The 20185-nt window shown below is 35.3% G+C and overlaps 1 protein-coding gene across 1 annotated transcript in view; it reads left to right on the forward strand.

The window, feature by feature from the left end:
• Positions 1 to 20185, forward strand: part of CEMIP (cell migration inducing hyaluronidase 1) — a 110771-nt gene that overhangs the window by 45936 nt on the left and 44650 nt on the right. The window contains exons 11-13 of the mRNA XM_051981163.1: positions 3846 to 4021; positions 5403 to 5612; positions 16113 to 16318. Coding sequence (XP_051837123.1) covers positions 3846 to 4021; positions 5403 to 5612; positions 16113 to 16318 — 592 coding nt within the window. The remainder of the gene's footprint in view (positions 1 to 3845; positions 4022 to 5402; positions 5613 to 16112; positions 16319 to 20185) is intronic.

Here is a 20185-nt window from a genome sequence, read left to right on the forward strand (position 1 = left end):
GTATAATCCTTATGACCTTTGAGGCCCATAGAAAAAGGAAAGCCTGAGTTTCTATGAGGATACAGCTCATGGAAATTTTCCCTCATCAAACACTTTCCCCAACTAAGCATTTTGAGCAGACTCTGCTTTCAGCCTTTTTGACTGTAAAGAAAAAAGACCTGAGCCTTAACTGATGTAGAGGTGAAATAGGAGGAAGGGGGGGGGGGGGAAACTGAATGAAAAGGTTGGAGCATAAAAATCCTTCCTTATGGCCCAGCTTCAGGATTATTACTCCTGGATGTCAGAGGCTCAGTGGGTACAAAGAAGAAACACCTCTGATGTTTGCCCTTAATTATATTGCCATGTGGAGATGAATTGTTTTTTCCTTTGATATGTGAACACCCACTCCTGAGACCAAAAAGCTCACTTAGCCAGAGAGTTTAGAATTTCCCTCAGGTAACAAATACTTTGGAAAGTTCATTTTGTTTAAATCTGAGACTTTTTTGAAAGAGTAATTCCAATAGAATATTTTTTAGGCTTAATAATGAGCCAAATTGATTTGCCTGAACAATGAGCTTTAAGGAATCCTCCATATCTTCTATCGTACTGAGTCTGCAAAATGAAAAACATCACTTTGCCTATATTTAGAATCTCTTTAGGCACATTGCTAGCATTCTTACTGATAGCTATGGCTTTCCTGATCCAGGCTGGGATTAATTTGAATACACGCTAGTTTGGAATTTGTTATGGCCTTCCATCACCAGGAAAGTACAAATAGCAGTGGATTCATCTGTGATACTACAAGTTCACAAGATGTACTCCAGTTTTAATTGCCAAACCCTAATAGTCCAACTATGCCTGTGGGTGGTAATTCAAGGTAAGGTCAGTGGTGGCAAGAGAATGAAAAAACTTCTTGAAAAATAATTATAGCTATATTATTATTTTGTGGGCTCCAAAATGTTCTGTGAGTGGAGGGTTATTCTGTATGTTAAAGTCAAGGAACATAGGGAGTCTGATTAGACACTGAGATGGGAAGACCTCAGTTTGAATCTCACCTTAGAGAATTATAGCAGTGACCCTGAAACTTTCTTAGCCTCAGTTCTCTTGATTGTAAATTGGGATAATTATTCCTATTCCTTCTGTTGTTGGGAGGATTAAATGACATCCTGTATGTATAGCATTTGTAAATCCTTTTTAAAAATTTTTTAAAATTTGAATTTGAATACTTTTACCCCTCAATTACATGTAGAAACAAATTTTAGACTTTTGAGTTCCAAGTTCTCTCCCACCCTTTTGTTCTTCCTCCATCATTGAGAAGACAAGCAATTTGACATAGATTATACAAGTTCAGTGATACAAAATATATTTCTATATTCATCACATTGTGAACGAAAACATGTACCAAAAAATCAAGAAAAATAAAATAAAGCAACAGCATTCTTTGTTCTGCATTCAGATTACATGAAATCTGGGGGGATAAATAGCATTTTTCATCATAGGTACTTCAGATTTGTCTCAGATATCTGTATTGCTGGGAATAGCTAAGTCCTTTGCAGTTGATTAATGTACAATATTGCTGTTACTGTGTATGGTGTTCCTCTGGTTCTGAAGCTCACTTCACTCTACATCAGTTCATATAAATCTTTCCAGGTTTTTCTGAAAGCATCCTATTCTCCCAATCATATACCACAACTTGTCCAATTAATGAACATCTCCTTAATTGCTAATTCTTTGCCACCACAAAAAAGATTTTATAAATCTTAAAGTCATTGTCTTATAATAAGAGTTGACATTTGTACATTTATAAAATGTTTTGATCTCATTTAAGCTTTGCAACAACCCAGCAAAATAAATATTTCAGGGGTTATTATATCCATTTTCTAGATCAAAATCCTAGAGGCTCAAAGAAGGTAAATTAAATTTCCAAATTCCCAAAGTTATTAAGTATCTGAGACAGGATTAGAACTCTCAATTCCTAGCCTAGCCCTCTTTGGATTATGTCACTGTTGTTTCTAACCTTCAGCTAATATTATGCAAAAAGAAGAGACTTTAAGTTGGCTTACTCTCAAAAACCTTTCCTATCAGCTAATTCTGGTTAGTGTTCAAAACAAGGGAATCTGTCCTTACCCTTTTCAAGATATCTTCTGTCTCTAGCTGGTTTCAGTTTGAAGCTTAGACCTAATCACCCTAACCACTGTTCTTTTCAATCATTTGAAAAGGAGGTAGGTTGGATGATTTCTAAGATTCTCTATAATTCTAAAACAGGGCCTGGTTCTTTTGTTAAATCCAAATTTCCCCATTCTTACAACAGTTGTGGAGGCCAGAAGCCATCTGTTTTCTCCTAATAGTCCTTTAGATCCAAACAAAATGTCCTAAAGAGAGAACAAGACTATTTCACAACCAGCATTTCATGAATCTATGATTCTAAGCAAAGAAGATCTACCATATTTCTTTGTGGTCTGGAAGACCTAGATTTCAGTCATGTCTTTGACATACACTAGTTATGTGACCATGAGTAAGTCATTTAACTTCTCAGTGCCTTGGACAACTTCCAGAGACTTTGTTATAAAATGATTGCCCATCTGCATCAGGAAGGTCCTTACCTACATTGATGAAATTCCCCCATCCAGACTCCATCATCCACTTCTCCCCTTCTCCCAAAAAGTCCACTGGATATTCAAAAGAGTCATTTTCCAACAACATACACTGATGTCCTAAGATTTCTAGACTTGTGTTATTGACAATCATGAGTCTAGTAATATTTTTGCCTGGGTCAGCTATAAACTCACTATGCAGATACAATGTTTACTCAATAACTCTGTAATCTGTTTTTTAACGGTAATAATGTGATCTGTATAACTGACTCTCTACTCATCTCATAGGATTGCAAACCATGGAGGAGTTACTGTAGGTATCTGATAGATACAATAGAAAATATATGAGCTTGGATCCAAGAGGCTTAAGTTTAGTCTTGGCTCTCTCACTCACTGACTATGTTTTTGGGAGAAATCAATTAACCCTCTAGCAGAGTTTCAGTATTCAGAACCATCAAGGAGGGGGATTGGTTCTTATGATTCTCAATGTTCCTTCCAATTTCATTATTCTGTAACAGTTGAAAGAGATGCATGGGTATGGTAATTTGGCAACTGATTAGATGTGCAATGAGAAAAAGTAAGGAAGCAAGAATAATTTCAAAGTTACAAACCTGGGTATCTGGAAGCAGAGTGGTAATCAGCTCAGAAATAGAAAAAATTGCAAGACAGGTGGGTTCGATGAAAAAAGAGAATAAGTTCTGTTTGGAATATATTGAATTTAAGATGCTTATGGACCTCCTTTTTGAAAGATGAGACAATTGGAAATGAATGACATTCGGGAGAGTTGCTATGTTTAGATATAAATTTGGGAGTCATCTTTAGAGAAAAGATGTTTAAGATATGGGAGCCAGTGTGGTCAAAAGTGAAAGTGTATTTAGAGAGAATTAACGTGGATCTAGGACAGAACCTTGAGGTATATCCACAACTAGGGGACATTATATGGATAATGATCCAGTGAAAGAACTTAAGAAGGATCGTTCATTCAGACAGGTAAGAGGATCATTAAGTGAGAACAATGTCATGAAAACCCAGAAAAAAGAAAATATTTAGAAGGAAAGAATGGTCAACATTGTCAGAAGCAAAGCTGCAGGACAGATTGAAAAGGATGAGGATTGAAAACAGGTCATCAAATTTGGCAATTAAGATATCATCAGTAACTTTAGGGAGAGTAATTTTAGTTGAATGATAAGTCTGGAAATCAGTTTGCCATACAGTAATGCCTGCTGCCTTCAAAGTAGAGAATGAAACTGGGCACGGCCATTCTTTCCACAGGAAAACCAATGTATCTCCATATTGGAGAAGAAATAGATGGTGTGGACATGAGAGCAGAAGTGGGACTCCTGAGCCGAAACATTCTGATCATGGGAGAGACACAGAGAACATGCTATCCCTATAAAAACCAGATCTGCAGCTTCTTTGATTTTGATACTTTTGGTGGGCATATCAAGGTATGTGTATACCAATCATGAATGGCTTATCTATGGTGGAATATTAGGGTGCACCAATGTTTCACAATGGTCTTTATGCACTACTCTCTTGCATGTATGCTATTCTTTAGCCAAATTGGACTGCTTTCTTTTTCTTGTGCATAATCTTTCATCTCCCACCTCTATGCCTTTGAGTAAGCTGATTCTCAGGCTGGTGATGTTCTTTCTTAACTTTCTCCTCTTGGGAACCTTGATCATCTCCAGCACCTTTCCTCATCCCCTTATTGTCCCTTCTTCTTCCATACTGCTTTGTATTTATATACTGCTTTGTAATAACTTCAAACTTTACTCAGATTTTTTGGAATGACTTGTATAATTGGGAGTGGTATTGTGATACCAATGAATAGAGAGCCAAATTGGGAGTCAGGGAGACCTGGATCCTTGTCTAGTTTCTTATATTATTGACTATGGGACCTTTAAATCCTTTAATCTCTCAATGTACTAGGCAACTCTATACATTTTTAATATGTTGCTGATAATGACTGTAGAAGTTTCTTCACAGACAGCTGCCTTCACCAATGAAATCAGAGGTCTGTTTTTTTTTTTTTAATTACAATAATATTTACTACATACTAGACACCGTGTTAAGTGCTTTATGATTATCATCTTATTTAATTTTCACAAGAACCCTGAAAGATAGGTGCTATTATTATTCCCAGTTTACAAATGAGAAAACTGAAACAGAAAGAGGTTAAGTGAGTTGTCCAGGATGTTAGTACCTGAGACAGGTCTTCCTGACTTCAGAACTAATAGCCTATCCTCTGCCACCTAGCTGCCTCTAGTACAGTTCACTATCTTAGGCAGACATTGGCAGAGATTCAAAGGTAAATAAGATACTTTTGCCCTCCAGGAATTTTTTGTTCAATAGAGGAAATAAGATGCATTAACAACATTGTTACAAAAGAGAATGATATATAATCGATCTAAATTATAATTGTCATCATTTCCTCACAAAATGCCTCTGATTATTGGGACAAGTAGAGGAGCCTATGTTCTATGTGCATTTATGACCTCTAGATTAAAAAGCAAAGGGAAAAATTTATCAAGTTCCACGTTAAATCTAATTATTATGGATTTGTTGAGCACCTACTATGTGCCAGGTACTGTGCTAAGTATCCAGGAAATAGAGAAAGCAGAAGTTAGTCCTTCTATTGGACTTGATGGAGGAATTGATGGAGAACTTTAGAGTAGGGAAAATGTATTATTCATAATAGTGGACATCAATTAAAATATCATCCCCTGCCAGTTTTTTTTTTTCCTTTTGTTGGATATTTTACTAGATCACTTTTGTCAGCATTTCAGGAATATTTTCTGACTTCTGTTTTTTTTCTTCTTCTTCCAGTTTGGGCCTGGATTTAAGGCAGTTCATCTTGAAGGTATTGAGCTAAAACATATGGGTCAGCAGATCATGGGACAGTATCCAATCCACTTCCACCTGGCTGGTGATGTCGATGAAAAGGGAGGCTATGACCCGCCAACTTATGTGAAAGATCTCTCCATCCACCATACATTCTCCCGCTGTGTCACAGTCCATGGCTCTAATGGATTGTTGGTAAGAAATGATAGCTGAAGAATTTACTCACCAAAGAGTTTTAGATCACTGCTGTCCCATCCTACCCCCTTGGAGATAGAGTGGATTCCTGCTGGTGATCAGGAGCAATATGCAGAACATATATGATCAACCTTCCCTTCTCAGGACAGAGATCCAAGTCATGATCTGTTTTTTTTTTTCTCCCCCTGAGGCAATTGGGATTAAGTGACTTGTCCAGGGTCACACAGCTGGGCTGGTGCTCTGTCCACTGCACCACCTAGCTGCCCCCCCAAGTCATGATCTGAAAGGGTAAATGGAACGTCCTTCTGGGCCAAGACAGACTTTAAAACCAAAAGGTCATTCATGAAACATGAAAGAACTCAGAGCAATGTTTCAAAGTCAGAAGACGAGGGACAAACTTTTCAGCACAGAGTAAATCAAGCTAGCATTATGAAGAAAACACTAGGCACCCAAGTTTTTGTTTGTCCTCTACAACTTTTTCCACCAAGACAATGATCTTTTAGGCCTCCAGCTCTACCCCACCCTCACACCATTCCTTGCTCTCTTTTGCTGACATCACTGTAGACTCAAGCAGTCCCATCTTTCTGAGATCCCTGGCAATTCTAAAATTCTGTGATTCAAAGATTTTGTGAGTCATCTGAGCTATAACAATTAGGCTACTGGATTCAAAGGAGAGACCTAGCTCATGATCAAAGGGAACTTAATCTGATTTAAATCTCTTGATATGAAGGCAAAGAATACAGTGAAGACTCCTGCCAAACTGAAACATAGCTATGCTGGGTCATTTTTGTCCCAATTCTAGGACGTGTCATACAAAGCTCAACTAGGAACTGGACTGCTCTGCCAGGACTGCAGACTAATTGACAGAGTGACTCACTGCCCTCCCCCACAGAAGTCCATTCTTTTATACTCCCAAAGTAAACAAACTATTCAGGCACATTTTACAAATGCACCAATCCATAGCAAGAAAACATCAAGCATTCAGGTATATACCAATCAGAAGTAAGCAAGATTAGAAAGTCGGCTTGGTTTGGTATTTCTTGGTTGCTCAGTGCTTACAGATATTAGCCACTCTGATGGTTTAGGTCAGCATAGCTCTCCTTCTCAGAGAGAGCTCAGGGAAAGGAGCCCAGACTGAAACAATTTCCTTGTCCCTTCTCTATTACATTTGATCCCCAACCAATTAAAAGTTAAGCACTGAGAATGAATTGTAAAATGAGGAAAACTCTTGGAACAGTGGGAAAAGTAGAGTCAAAGGAACTAAAATCAAGTTTCTTGTTCTTCCACATGACTCAGCAAAATCACTAAAATTCTCTTGGTCTCAGTTTCCTCATTTGTAAAATGAGGGTTGGATCTGAATAGATGGCCTTATAATATTCCTGCAGACTCAAAATCTATGTTCCTAAATTAAATGTACAAATATGCAATATTTGCAAACCTTAAAGCACTATATAAAAGTCAACTGTTATTTAAAAAAAATCTTCATCATGGGTGTGACATTAATTATCTTCCAGGCACTTACGTAATTTGCAGTCTTAGGGGAGGGGGGGGTGAGTAGATGAACCTCCCCATAGTTCAGAGAATGGAAATTTAGACCCCTAGAGAGGTGATGATTAATTACAGACTTGAGGGAGAAAAAAGTCATTGGCCAAACTGGAAGTTGAAATCTGGAATTGCTGATTGCCATCTTATACCAAAGACCATTCAGCCACTTAAATTGGTAAGTGCTGACATGTCTCTGGTGTCCCTCAGTATCTAATTTACTATTGTCTGGATAGTCTGTTTCCCAGCATAAGCTGGAGTCTTGTTTGAGCTGAGTGCTGTGAAATGCCATTTTTCCCTTGCTGGAATCACTCAGGGAGTGCTAGAGTGGCAGAACTAACTGCTGGTCACATTGCAAAGGAAATCATGCAGAACTCCTATGCATTAGCATCTGCTTGTCTGATAAGGAACTGAGAGATAACAATACCAACTGCAATAGACTTTTGGCTTACTATGAGAGCAAGTTTTTCTTTAGAGAAGTATCACAATTCACTTCTCAGCAATAATAAGTGCCTACTAAATGTAGGATTCTGTACTAGATGCTAACGCTTGCAAGATGAAATACAGTATCTGCCATTAAAGGGCATACATTATAGTAGAACTGAACAATAAATAGAATGCAGATTAGAATGCCCAAAGTGAATAAGATGTAGATTTAAGACCACTCGTAAAAGTATGTTGAAAATGTCAAACTTTCTTCTTGATCTTATTGTTGGAGTGTGAAATCATAATCTATTGCTTAAAAAAAATAGTACAAGAGAAATATGAGTTGAGTACTTAAAGAAGTTAGGAAAAGAAGAGAGAGTTTTCTGTTGGGTAGTAGTGGCATGAGTCACAAAAGATTGCAAGGTGGCATTTAAGCTGGGCTTTTTTTGAATTTTATTTTTTATTGAAGTTTTTTTATTTTCAAAACATATGCAAAGATAATTTTTCAACACTGACTTTGCAAAACCTTGTGCTCCAATTTCCCTTCTTTTGCTCACCCCTTCCCCTAGATGGCAAGTGATCCAATATATATTAAATATGGTAAAAATATATGTTAAGTCCAATATAGGCATACATATTTATACAATTATCTTGCTGCATAAGAAAAAAATCAGATCAAAAAGAAAAAATGAAAAAGAAAACAAAATTCAAGTAAACCATAACAAAAAGAGTGAAAATTAAGCTAGGCTTTAAAGAAAAGCATGGATTTCAACAAATAGAAATAGGAAGACAGGAGTCTCTAAGACATCCAACATACAGAGTGGTCAATGGTATGAAATGCTGCAATTAAATCAAGAAAAATCCACTGGATTTAACAGTAGCATGTAACTGGTGGATTGCCTTCCAGTTTCAACAAGTTGTAAGGGCAGAAATCAAACTGCAAAGAATGGAGAGGTGAATGAGCTGTGAGGAACAGAGCCATGAACTTTAGAAGTTCATTGCTTTTTACTGTGTTTAACAGTGAGTGCCACTATTCCAGTCTTCTTGATTCTTGAAGGCAGGTACCAATTGATCCAGTACAGAAAAAATTAAACTTAATAGTTTAATTTAACTTAAACTAAATAGCTTAGGAGGAAGAAAAGAAAATTTAGACATTAGCAAATCAGATGCTTAAGGATGAACCAAGCAGTTGAGAGACCTTATGAGAATTGTTTTGAGAGAAAGGATTATTACCAAATTATACATTTGATTATGTTAATCCATTTATATGCTTTTTGGTAGCATGGATTATTCACATAGATAAAGAGGTAGAAAGAACTACAGATTGGAATCAGGAAAAACTGAGTTAAAATTCTCGCTTAAACCCTTACCTTTGTAACCCAGAACACTTAACCATCACAGAAAACATTTTTGAACTTAGAACTTAGCAAAAATAAAGTTGTTAAGAAACCATTAGTTTTAATTAATTAAATGTTTGTTCCTAATGGCTCTATCCCAAATGAACTTCTCCCTAGCCTGCCCCTACCTTCTCCCTTTTCCATTACTTCATCAGAACCAATTTCATGTTCTGGGTGTCTACCATTGTCTCTTTGAGGTTTTCTATTCCTTAACAATATGAGAGCATCTTTACCCCTCAGATGATTGTCTCTAAAAGTTGATTTGAGACCATATTTCATACTGTTTTCCACTGGTACCAAAACTGATTGTCGTAGTCCCAGAGCAGAAGTCACAAGAAAGAAAAAGTATGATTGATATAAAATATTGAAAAGAATGATATCAATGCCACAGGTTAGCCTGCAAGTAAGAGAAACACTTATATATCTAAGGTAGAAGAGAGGAGAGATGATATGAATGGAAAAAAAGTTTTAAGTGGCAGAGTTAATGAAGCTTGTGTGGAATGACCTTGATATCTTCAATAAAGGATTATGCAAGGATGTCTCTTGGGAATAAAGAAAGCTTGAAATATTTAGGATAGCAGGAAAGATTTGTTTGGGGACATGGGGAATGCTATAGGGAATGGAAAAGAGATTAATAAAAAGAATTGCTAAGAAGCAGTAAAAGTCTAATTACATTTTAGATAATTTTGTAAATGGTCTTTATCGATAGAATTTTGTGGATTATTTTTGTTTTGTTTTGTTTTTTGTAAACTCTCAGAGAACCAGAACTAGAGCAGAAAAGGATAGTAAAAATTTCTTAGAGTTGTAAACTGACAACTTTGACAAAGTTAAGTGGTAAACAATCCCAGGTTACTAATGAGAGCATTTTTTAAAGTGATAATAATAATAATAATAATCTATCACTGGATTCAGACTAACAAAGAGTCAAGTAAAGTCAGAAAGGGATGGTTGGCTAGAAAAAGACTCAAGGATGACTTAAGCCTTCAAGTATACTAACAAGTTGTTTTATATTTTATTTAATTTTCTTTCTAATTTACTGCTGTTTTCAAAGTGAAATGATTGTGCTTATATTTAAAAATTCTGTTCTATTACTTTAAAATTTATTTTAAATGATAAATGTTTTTCTTTAAAATAGAGAGGCATCATGGCATAGGGGATAGAAGTTGGTATATGAGACAGAAATACCCTGAATAACAAGATGGCATCTCTCAATGTCATTGTGGGATAGTACAAGCGCAGATTCATTTATGTGTGAGTGTAGTCCAGAAAAAATGTTGATTTTAGCCTATCTTCAGGAAATCTTCTTGATTTCCACACAGGATTTATGCCAATTCAAATACTCAGCTTTTGGCATTTTCTGAGCACCAAAAATGATAGGCTTATATTTTGAAACTGGAGACCCTTATGGTGCTTCCTAGTGAAACCCAACTTACTGTGCCATAACTTTGAAATGTCATAAGAAACCAGCTCCCTCAGCCAAAACAGCAGCAATGAAAAGCAGACAGAATGATGGGACTGATGAAAAGAGAATGCTTTTTTGCTGTTGTAACCCAATAGCAAATACCCAGCAACCACACCCTGCGAAGAGTTCTTAAGTTTCTTCTGTCTGGCATCTTATCCTTTGGGATGAGTGAGGGCTCCATTACCAGCAGAGAGTTCTAAATTTTGGAAAGCTGCCTTAGGTATTGGAATCCATCTGCCCATTTTACATTTAGTACTTTTCCTTTGGGTTTATACTTCTTATAAAAGGGCCTCACCATTTTGAAAACTCCATTCTTTGTTGACAGCAGTCAAGAAATCAATTCAGGTTTTCTGTATAATATACTTTACTCTGATATTAAAGTATATAGCACATTCCACCAGGATTGTGTAAGCTTTTTTTCCTACCTCCATGCCAGGAGTTGGAATTGAGGCAATTCTCAAATGGACAATAGCATACTAATAAGAAACAGTGTTGTCCTCCTCAAGTGAGACTTTCTCTGCAACCAAGCTCATGAGCACAAATGTTGGGAAAAGCTAGCTTTCCCAAACAACTTTCTTTGTTTGAATTAGAAATTTAATTATTCTTTAAGGTATTGCTAATATCCCTTTCAATGGGGAAACATTAGTAAATTCATGAATCAGAATTCTGTTTATGCTTCCCATCAAAAAGTAAATATTTATTATTTTAAGAGTTTATGACCTAACTAAATGGATTAACACCAGAAAGTCCTGGCTGTTGTCTTTCTAAAATAAAATGCAAGAGATTCAGATTCATAAATCTAGAACTAAAGGAAACCATAGAGTTAAATTAATTCAATTCCCTCATGTTACAAATTGTACTATCCTAGAGAAGTTATGTGCCTGGTCCAAGATCACATATTATGTAAAACACCCAAAATTTGAACTCAAGTCCTTTGACTTCAAATCTAGGACTCTTTCTATTATACCCTGCTGTTTCCTCTGAGAATTAGATTATATTTTCATTTCCTCTTCTATTGATGAAAATAATCAAGAGAATGCATATTAAACAAATGATTATGCCTTGTAATAGAAATATAATTAGGACCAGGTGTTAGAAATGGTTTTGGATCATAGAAGAAGTAATCTTAGGGATAAGAGAGAAGAAACAATTCAGATTTGGGCAAAGGCAATGAATGAATGACCTCTCTCTAGGGCGATGTCAAGGCAGAAATTGGAACTTCTCTCTGTGGATTTCTAGGTCACAGTTCTTTCTGAGGCAGAATTACAGATTTGAGAGTAAGAAGAAATTTTCAAAGCAAGTGTGGAAAGTGCTAGTTTGTAGGAGTCAGTGGACCTGGGTTCAAATGTTGGTTCTATCAGTCACTACCTGTTTGATTTTTGGCAAATCACCTCCCTCTGAGCCTTGTTTTCTTCATTTATATAATAAAGAAATTAGAATGAATGACCACTGAGATCTGGTTAAGCTCTAAATCTCTACTCTGATTTCTATGAGCAAGAATAAGTCAACTAGCACTTTGTAAGCATCCATGTGGCAGGCAGTGAGTAAAAACCTGGATTTGTTCTGAACCCAAATCTTGCTGTCTTTCCTAGCTTTCCTCTGGAACCTATACACATTTTCTCTGAATTACAATCAAGAATTCTTGTTATCTCAAATAAAGACTATTACTATGAAAACAAAATTCTGACTCTATTAGGCTTCTTATCTCTCCAGCCCTACTGGGTACATATGACTTTTCTATTAACAATGTCTCTTCAGTTTAACTTTATGCCTATCTGTCTACTAGACAGACTAAGAAGCTCTGGATCTTAAATGATAGAATCCTCTGTGAATCACCATAACCATATGAGTCTAGAAACAGAGATATCTTTTGAAAAATGGTTATTCTACTCCCAACAATGATTTTCACTATTCTTTATCCTTGCATATGATTCTAGTCAATATATGAACTGCTTCAGCATTTTTCTCTAACCTTTCTGTTTCCTGACTTTTTTCTCTTTATCATTGATACTAATTTCTTAATCATTCTAATAACTATCTTTGTAATGATGGGAAAAATTTCTTTCCTTTTTGGGAAAATTGAAAGAGTTGAACTATTCTTCCTGTGTTGCATATTAACTTAGAAAAGCACAATTTAACACGATCTATATTGTATTGTATTTTTATTTTGTTAAATAATTTTAATTACTTGTAATTTTGGAAAACCAAATCAGGAAAGCCAATTGTTAAATTTTCAGTATGAGCATTTAGATCATCAATACAAATTGGAACTTGATTTATTGTTTTGTTGATTTTTAGAATTAAGAACATATTAATGATGTAGGTTAAATTTTAAAATGATACCAGCCATGCTTCTGCATATGAACATATCTACTTTTGAACAGTTTTTAAGCTAAGAAAAAGATAGAAAAGTTTACTTCTCTGTCCTTTCCCTTAGCTGCTACAAAAGGGATGTAGAGGGTAAAAATGACTTCCTTCAATGACTTTCATCAGTTCCAAAATAGAATTAAATTTAAAGCTCCAAGATATAAGAAGTAATGAGTGGAAAAGTATTTATTGTTTACTGTGTGTCATCCTCTTTGCCATCCACCTTTATTTTATTCTCATAAATCCTATGCCCTATGAAGGATATAAAGGTAGAAAAGACACCTTCCTTCTTCTCATTGAGTTAATAGTGTCCCTGGGAAAGTAAGAGACATACAAAAAATCACGCATAAAGAATGGGTAAAGAGCTTTAAAAGAGTTCGAAATTTGATGAGTTTATAGAAAAGTAAAAGTTACTTCTTACGAGGGAAGTCAACACAGGCTTCATAAAGAAAGTAAGAGATAAGCATTTATACAGTGGGTACCAGGCACTGTGCTAAGTCCTTTACAAATATTATCTCATTTTAAGATGGGAGCTTGAGCTTGAAGAATGGGTAGGATTTTGAAAGGGAAGAGAATTCCAGAAAGAAGTAACATCATGAGACAAGGCATACTTGGTGGCGTAAGCTTGGACTCCACCTAAACCACAGCTGAGAAACCACATGCCTAGAATCTTTCCCTTGAAGACAGCAACTAGGCAACATTCTTTAGGTTTCTTTGATAACTTGTTTTGAATCTTTTGACTTTTAGTCAAGTAGTGTGAAATCCAATCAAGAACATAAGCAACAGAACTTCAATGGGAACAGGGGAGAGGGAATAGAGGGAAGACCATCTGCCAGTGCCATCTTCACAGACTGTGATACACAATTCATTTGACATGAGAGATCACCGATGGACTAGTTGTAGGCTTTTAGTTATAAGGGGCAACAAACACATTTACCATTGGAACTATTTTAGGTTTGTGGTAATGTAAATGTGTTGATTTGTATAAACATATCAATGAGTTTTAGATGACTTGGAAAGGACCTCAGCAGACACCTATTCCCACTCATATCTGCACAAAAGTTCCCATTGTAGCACCATAGCCTAAGTACTTATCCAATCTCCATTTAAAGATTTTCCTAGAGTGACCCTCCATGCCTTCTGAACAAGATCCTTATTCTTTTCACTATAATTATTATGAAATCTAAATTTACTTCTTTATAACTTCTCCAGATTCTACACTCTGGGACCAAAATTAAAAAGTATTTATTCCATTGCACATGACAGCCATTTAAATACTTGACAGTGATCATATTGCCCTCTATTTCTCAACTCTTCTCCAGGCCAAAAAATTCCCAGTACTATTAGCTAATCCTAATATATCATGGATTAAAGTCTATCATCCCGTTTGCTTTTCTTTGGACACTTTCCAGCCTCCTAAAACTATGGTATCCAGAACAAAATATCACACTCTAGATGTAGTCTTTCCAGAGCAGAATACAATAGTAATATCATCTTCTAAAAGGCTATAGCTCTCTTGTTGCAGCCAGATCATTTTAGTTTTTTTTTTTTTTTTTGGCTGCCATATCACACTGTTGGCTCAAACTGAGCTTACAATCTAGTAACACTTTTTTTCTAGTCAAATTATTATCTAGCCCTGCATTCTTCATCTTGTACTTGTGAAACTAATTTTTTAATCCAAGTATAAGATTCTACTTTTGTCTCTAGTGAATTGTATTAGTCAATGATTATATTATATTCAATTCAATTATATTTAATGTATTATATTTATTATATTTAATGCTCTCTGAAAAGTATATTAGAAATGAGGTTTTCTTCACAGAGATTGAAATTCCAATTTGAATAGGTCCTTGTAGTAGGACTTTCTGCTGGATAAGGCAATGAAAGTTCATAGAATTAAATAGGATGATAGTTTAATATTAATATTGGGCAAAGGAATACATTGATGAAGAAAATGTTTAGATTAAAGGTGAGGAGATTGAAAAAGTGATTTAAGGAGCAGGTTTATATAAATCAAAGCACACAATGGAGATTGAAATGGAACCACGAGGTTAGGAGTCAAGACTAGTTGATGGAAATTCAAAATTAATGGATAGAATCTTCAGGGTTAACTCCAGGGACCTTTGCTACCAAATGCAGACACCAACTGGTCATTCTCCCAATCAAACTGGAGTATAAGCAGAATAACTTAGGAGCACTGAATTCTGAATATGTTCCCATCTCTGACTTGATGGCAATTGATACTTCGCATCCACATTTTATCAACATCTGAGAAAGGGCTAGAAGGCTGAACAAAAAGAATAATTATGGAATTACAATTTTCCCTGTATTCCATGTTATTTCTAGCTCCCCATTCATTCTCATAGAAGATCTAAATCCCTTTTTTTGCTTCATTGCACTCCTCTTATCATTCATCCCTCATTCTGAATGGGAAAAAGGTAAAGCAACAGAAAAAAAAGACTGCACTTGCTTTAAGAAAGAATAACCAAAATCAACAAACTGATGGATATCTAACATTTCACGTGTCTTAAGGGGTTAATGGGAAGATTAGTCAGAGACTAGCAAATGAAAATAGGATTTGTATAAAAGATATCTTTTGTTTTTCTACATAGCTTTCAAAGCATTCATAGCTGTTTGAATTGTTCACAAAAAGAAAAAGTAGCATATTCTATTGGTTTAGTATTAGTTAAAAGAGTTAGGTTTTACTGAAATATTTATGGATTTATTGGGTGGTAAATCTTGATTTAAGCAATGCCTGTTGAGAAAGGATTAAGGGAAAGTAATATAGAACTATATTGCGATTCTGCAACTTGACAATTTTGGTATAGAATCCTAGATTAAGGGACGTAAGGTCAATTTTATTCCTTCTTGGGTCCTCAGTTCCTTCCTCCATTAAATGAGAACAATAAGTTAAAAAATCTCCAGACTCTAAGACATCTGACCAAATGTGTGCAAATGTATGCTGACTTTGGAGAGGGGGGAAAGGATGGAATAGAACCAATAAATATCAAAGTAAATACTTCTCTAGTCTAAAAGAAACTTCAGAACTAAAGTGTTCTAGTCTTCTTCTTCAGGGAGTCAAAGGGATTTTTCATACCACTGATTTACGTTTACTTCTATGACATTGCTGAACCATTTTGCTTCCTTTTTGCAGATAGATACTTTGCCTTTATTGATGCCAAAGTTGTCTTTTTCATGATTTAATGACATTATTAAAATCTTAAAGAATAGATGACTAAGAATACTAGATGGAATATTGTTTATTTTTAAATGTTTTCTAAATCATTTGTAAAATGATTTCTAAAGGTTAAAGATGTTGTGGGATATGACTCTCTGGGCCACTGCTTCTTTACTGAAGATGGACCTGAGGAACGGAACACCTTCGATCACTGCCTTGGACTGCTGGTCAAGGCTGGAACTCTCCTTCCCTCCGATAGGGACAGCAGAATGTGCAGGATGATTACAGAGGATTCCTATCCAGGATACATTCCCAAACCCAGGCAGGATTGCAAGTAAGAGCCTAATTTTCTTTTTCTTTTTTTATTTTATTTTATAATTTTTTATTGACAGAACCTGTGCCAAGGTAATTTTTTTACAACAGTATCCCTTGCACTTGCTTCTGTTCTGATTTTTCCCCTCCCTCCCTCCTTTCCTCCATCCCCTCCCCTAGATGGCAAGCAGTCCTATATATGTTACATATGTTGCAGTATATCCTAGATACAATATATGTTTGCAGAACCGAACAGTTCTCTTGTTGCACAGGGAGAATTGGATTCAGAAGGTAAAAATAACCCGGGAAGAAAAACAAAAATGCAAATAGTTTACATTCATTTCCCAGTGTTCTTTCTTTGGATGTAGAAGAGCCTAATTTTCAGAGCTTTTGGTATCTACCACGTTGTCTTAAAAGTTAGAGTTGAAACAATCTAAGTTACATGCTTCTGGGAAGTCACACTGGGCACCATTGTTGTCCTCTTAAGAGATATAAGCAAATCTGCCTGATTTAAAGTAAATATTTATAGATATAGTGCCTAAATTAATTCAGGGTCCTAAATGCATATTTAGCCAAAATAACAATACAATTTAGGCCTAAAGCCATTGTCCATTTTACTTTATATATAATCTTTATAAAGGTAACAGAACTTGAAATATTAGGGCTCTATATGGGAAAAATAAGTTTCTGACTTATTATGTGGCAAAGAACCTGTGTTCATTTTATATGGTTCTTCCAACATATCCAACATGATACAACTTTAACATTTAATGACATGATATCAGAGTCTTTACCTCTGCTTTGCCATTGCACCCTAAGGACTATAGAGCTTTTCAATCTGACCTGTAACTTTCCACATGTTTTCTCCCCAATGAGAAAGAATGTGAGAACCTTGAGAACATGAATCATCTTCCTTTTCTGTTGTAATCCCACTACTTAGCACAGTCCTTTGTGTACAAGTGCTTAATAAATCTTTCACTTATTCTTTTATTCATTCATGTCATGTTAAGACAATATGTAATTTCAAATTTACATAATTAGATGTTATAAGTTGACATTAAAATTTTGGGGTTTTGTTTGCTTTTATATGCTGCTTGTCCAATGTACATTAAATAGCACACTTACACACTGAAGCCAAAAGTCATATAGGAAGCTGGTGACAAGAATGGAAATAGAACAGAGAGTGTCTACTCTGTGATTTAATTCTAAAACACTGAACAATGTCACTTCTTTTCAGAACAATGGTACAGTATATTAGAATTAATGGTGGAATGGAAAGCATGGTGACTTTTAAGTAAGAAAAACTAGGTTCAAATCCTCATTCAATCAGTCAACCTACAAATGTTTATTAAACATCATCTAGCTGTGTGACCTAATTGCTCATCTTTCAATTTCCTTATCTTCGCAATGAGGGGCATGAACTAAAATAATCTTAAAGATGCCTACCAGTTCCAAAGGTTCTGACTCAATCAGTCTTATCATGTGTTTAGTTTAATATCAGATTCAACCAATTCAGCCTAAACCAAAAAGTTGTAACTTTAAGTATTTCAGCATTGCAGATGACAAATTTTGTCAATCAATTCAATTATAAAAGACAGCCCCAGCTATAGGATCATCTTCTGATTTGCCTTGGGATAGCTAGAGAGAAAAAGCAATAAAAATATAAAAGATAAACCATTCAATAAATATTTTATCAAATGCTTCTTATGTGATTAACATTTTATTCTAAATTAAATGACTTCCCAGGAAAGAAATGGCTTTCCTGGATTCCATAATATACCAAGGCTTTCTCCCCATATTCAATATTTTTACTTTTTTATGGTTGTAATTTCAAAGATTGAGGATCCATAGGATCCCTTGTGCCAATATTAACTTTTGCAAAATGAACAGCAAGATTGAACATGAAACTCCTTTTCATGGCTGTATTTAATTTGTTTATGGCCTAAATCTCACTATGACTTTCCAAATAAAAGTAAATTGCAATGGCTTTCTATTAAGGCCCCTACTGGCACAGAAGAGTTGTGCAGTTTCTCAACCACTCTTAACTTCCTTTCATAGAAAAACTTATATCCTAGGAGAATCTGACTTATTATTTCTCTAATTCAAAGACTAATAACACATAAGTTATAAGGACCGGTGGTGGGTGTATGGTATATCAAGGTTAGAGTTACCTTATAACAACTAAGCATCAAACAGTGACATCAAGAAATTATTGGCTATTGTTGTGAGTTTAGTAGATTATTAAGATGGTGAGTGATTTAGACACATTTTGAGAAATTTCTGCCAAAGATTTTGTAGTGTCACCTCGGGCCATCTGTCAGTGAAGTTCAAAAGCAAAGTAATGATTCTAGCCTGAAAATGCTCCTCACCATTAACATGCAAAGACCAGCGCCAGATGGATGCTTACAGATTGTATCCAAATCTGTCCATATGTCTCATTGGTCATTTTGGAAGGAAGAAAGTTATATGAGTTCTTTTGACACAATTGTAGAGGCAGTTGCAAGGGCTAGACACTCTCCCTAGAGTAAGCCAAAAAGAAATGCTCAAGACATATCCAGATTACTGGGTAAAATTTAAAGAAAAGGAAGATTATTTCTGTTCTGACCAACACAAAAAAAGTACAGAAAGAATGGAATAATGGTAAAAATTATCCTGGGTTTCTTCAGGAAAATATGAAATCACCTTTTTAAATACCCTTGCTTCTCAATTAGGTACTTCCTACACAGAATTTTCTGATAAGAAAATTAAAAAAAATAATTAATTGCTTCTCAATGAAATGATAGATCATAGTATTTAGTGGCAGAAGACACTTTATAGATATCGTAGTCCAAAACCCTCTTGTTAGATAAGATAGTCACTAAGCTTGAGAAAAGTAAAGCAGTTTACTCTGGCTCATAAAGGAAACAAAAATTTAAATCTTTGTCTTTTTCTGACTCTTTTCATGATTTTATTTTTCACTTGAAATGTTTCTTTATTAGGGGAATGGGTGTTGTAAGGCCAGTCTGTTTAAATACTGCATAAGTAATGCCCTCCAATTAAGAGTGAAGCCCTTTATCAATGATGAGATGTCAATTATTGAATAAATTTGGGAAATGGGTTTATTCCATCCTTGACAGCTCTTGACTTAGACCCTTGACCCAGGTCATTGGCCCAGAGGCCTTCTTGTCTTAAAAAGATAGGGAGGACAAACAACATAAAAAGAAGATAAGAAGATTTAGTAGATAGTAGTGGATTCTATACTGAGAGCCATGAGGATTCATTTAGTTCTTCCAATTTTTTCTCTGGGACTTATGTTATAGCTTCAGCTATATATGTAACTCATTTGTTCTACCTATATATAAAGAAATAATTTTCAAGAGATTCTGTGAAAATTAATGATTGTTGTGGGATCTAGTCCTTTGAGTTCTTCCATAAAGGTAATTATGTGTGAAAATACTGACAAATGCAAATTAGCAATTCATGTGTAATTTGTATCCTTAGAAAACTGTATAGGATTTGGAGAGGGTTAGGGACTTAATCTTCATCATGCAAGTAGTAATATATCAAGGAAGCAGAACTCAAGTCTCCCTAAATCTGACGCTAATCATCTGTCTACTATGCAACACTGCTTTTACTGATATTCTTTTAAACACAACTTTTGGGAAAACTAGAGCAATGCTGAGTGATTTCATTGATATTTCAGAAGATCTAGGTTTTTGTCAGTGGTAGACAATACTCTCTACTGACAAAGATCATGAACCTTTGATGCCTTAGTGCATTGTTTCATGGGCAGCTAACCATTTCTCCCCTATCCAAGTGACTGGGTTCTAGTAATGAATGTTTCAATATTTGTGGACGAATTTGGTGACAGAAATCTTTTTTTATAAATCCCCTGACAAAAGCTTTCAGA

This window comes from Antechinus flavipes, chromosome 2, assembly GCF_016432865.1.
Source record: "Antechinus flavipes isolate AdamAnt ecotype Samford, QLD, Australia chromosome 2, AdamAnt_v2, whole genome shotgun sequence".
Lineage (NCBI taxonomy): Eukaryota > Metazoa > Chordata > Mammalia > Dasyuromorphia > Dasyuridae > Antechinus > Antechinus flavipes.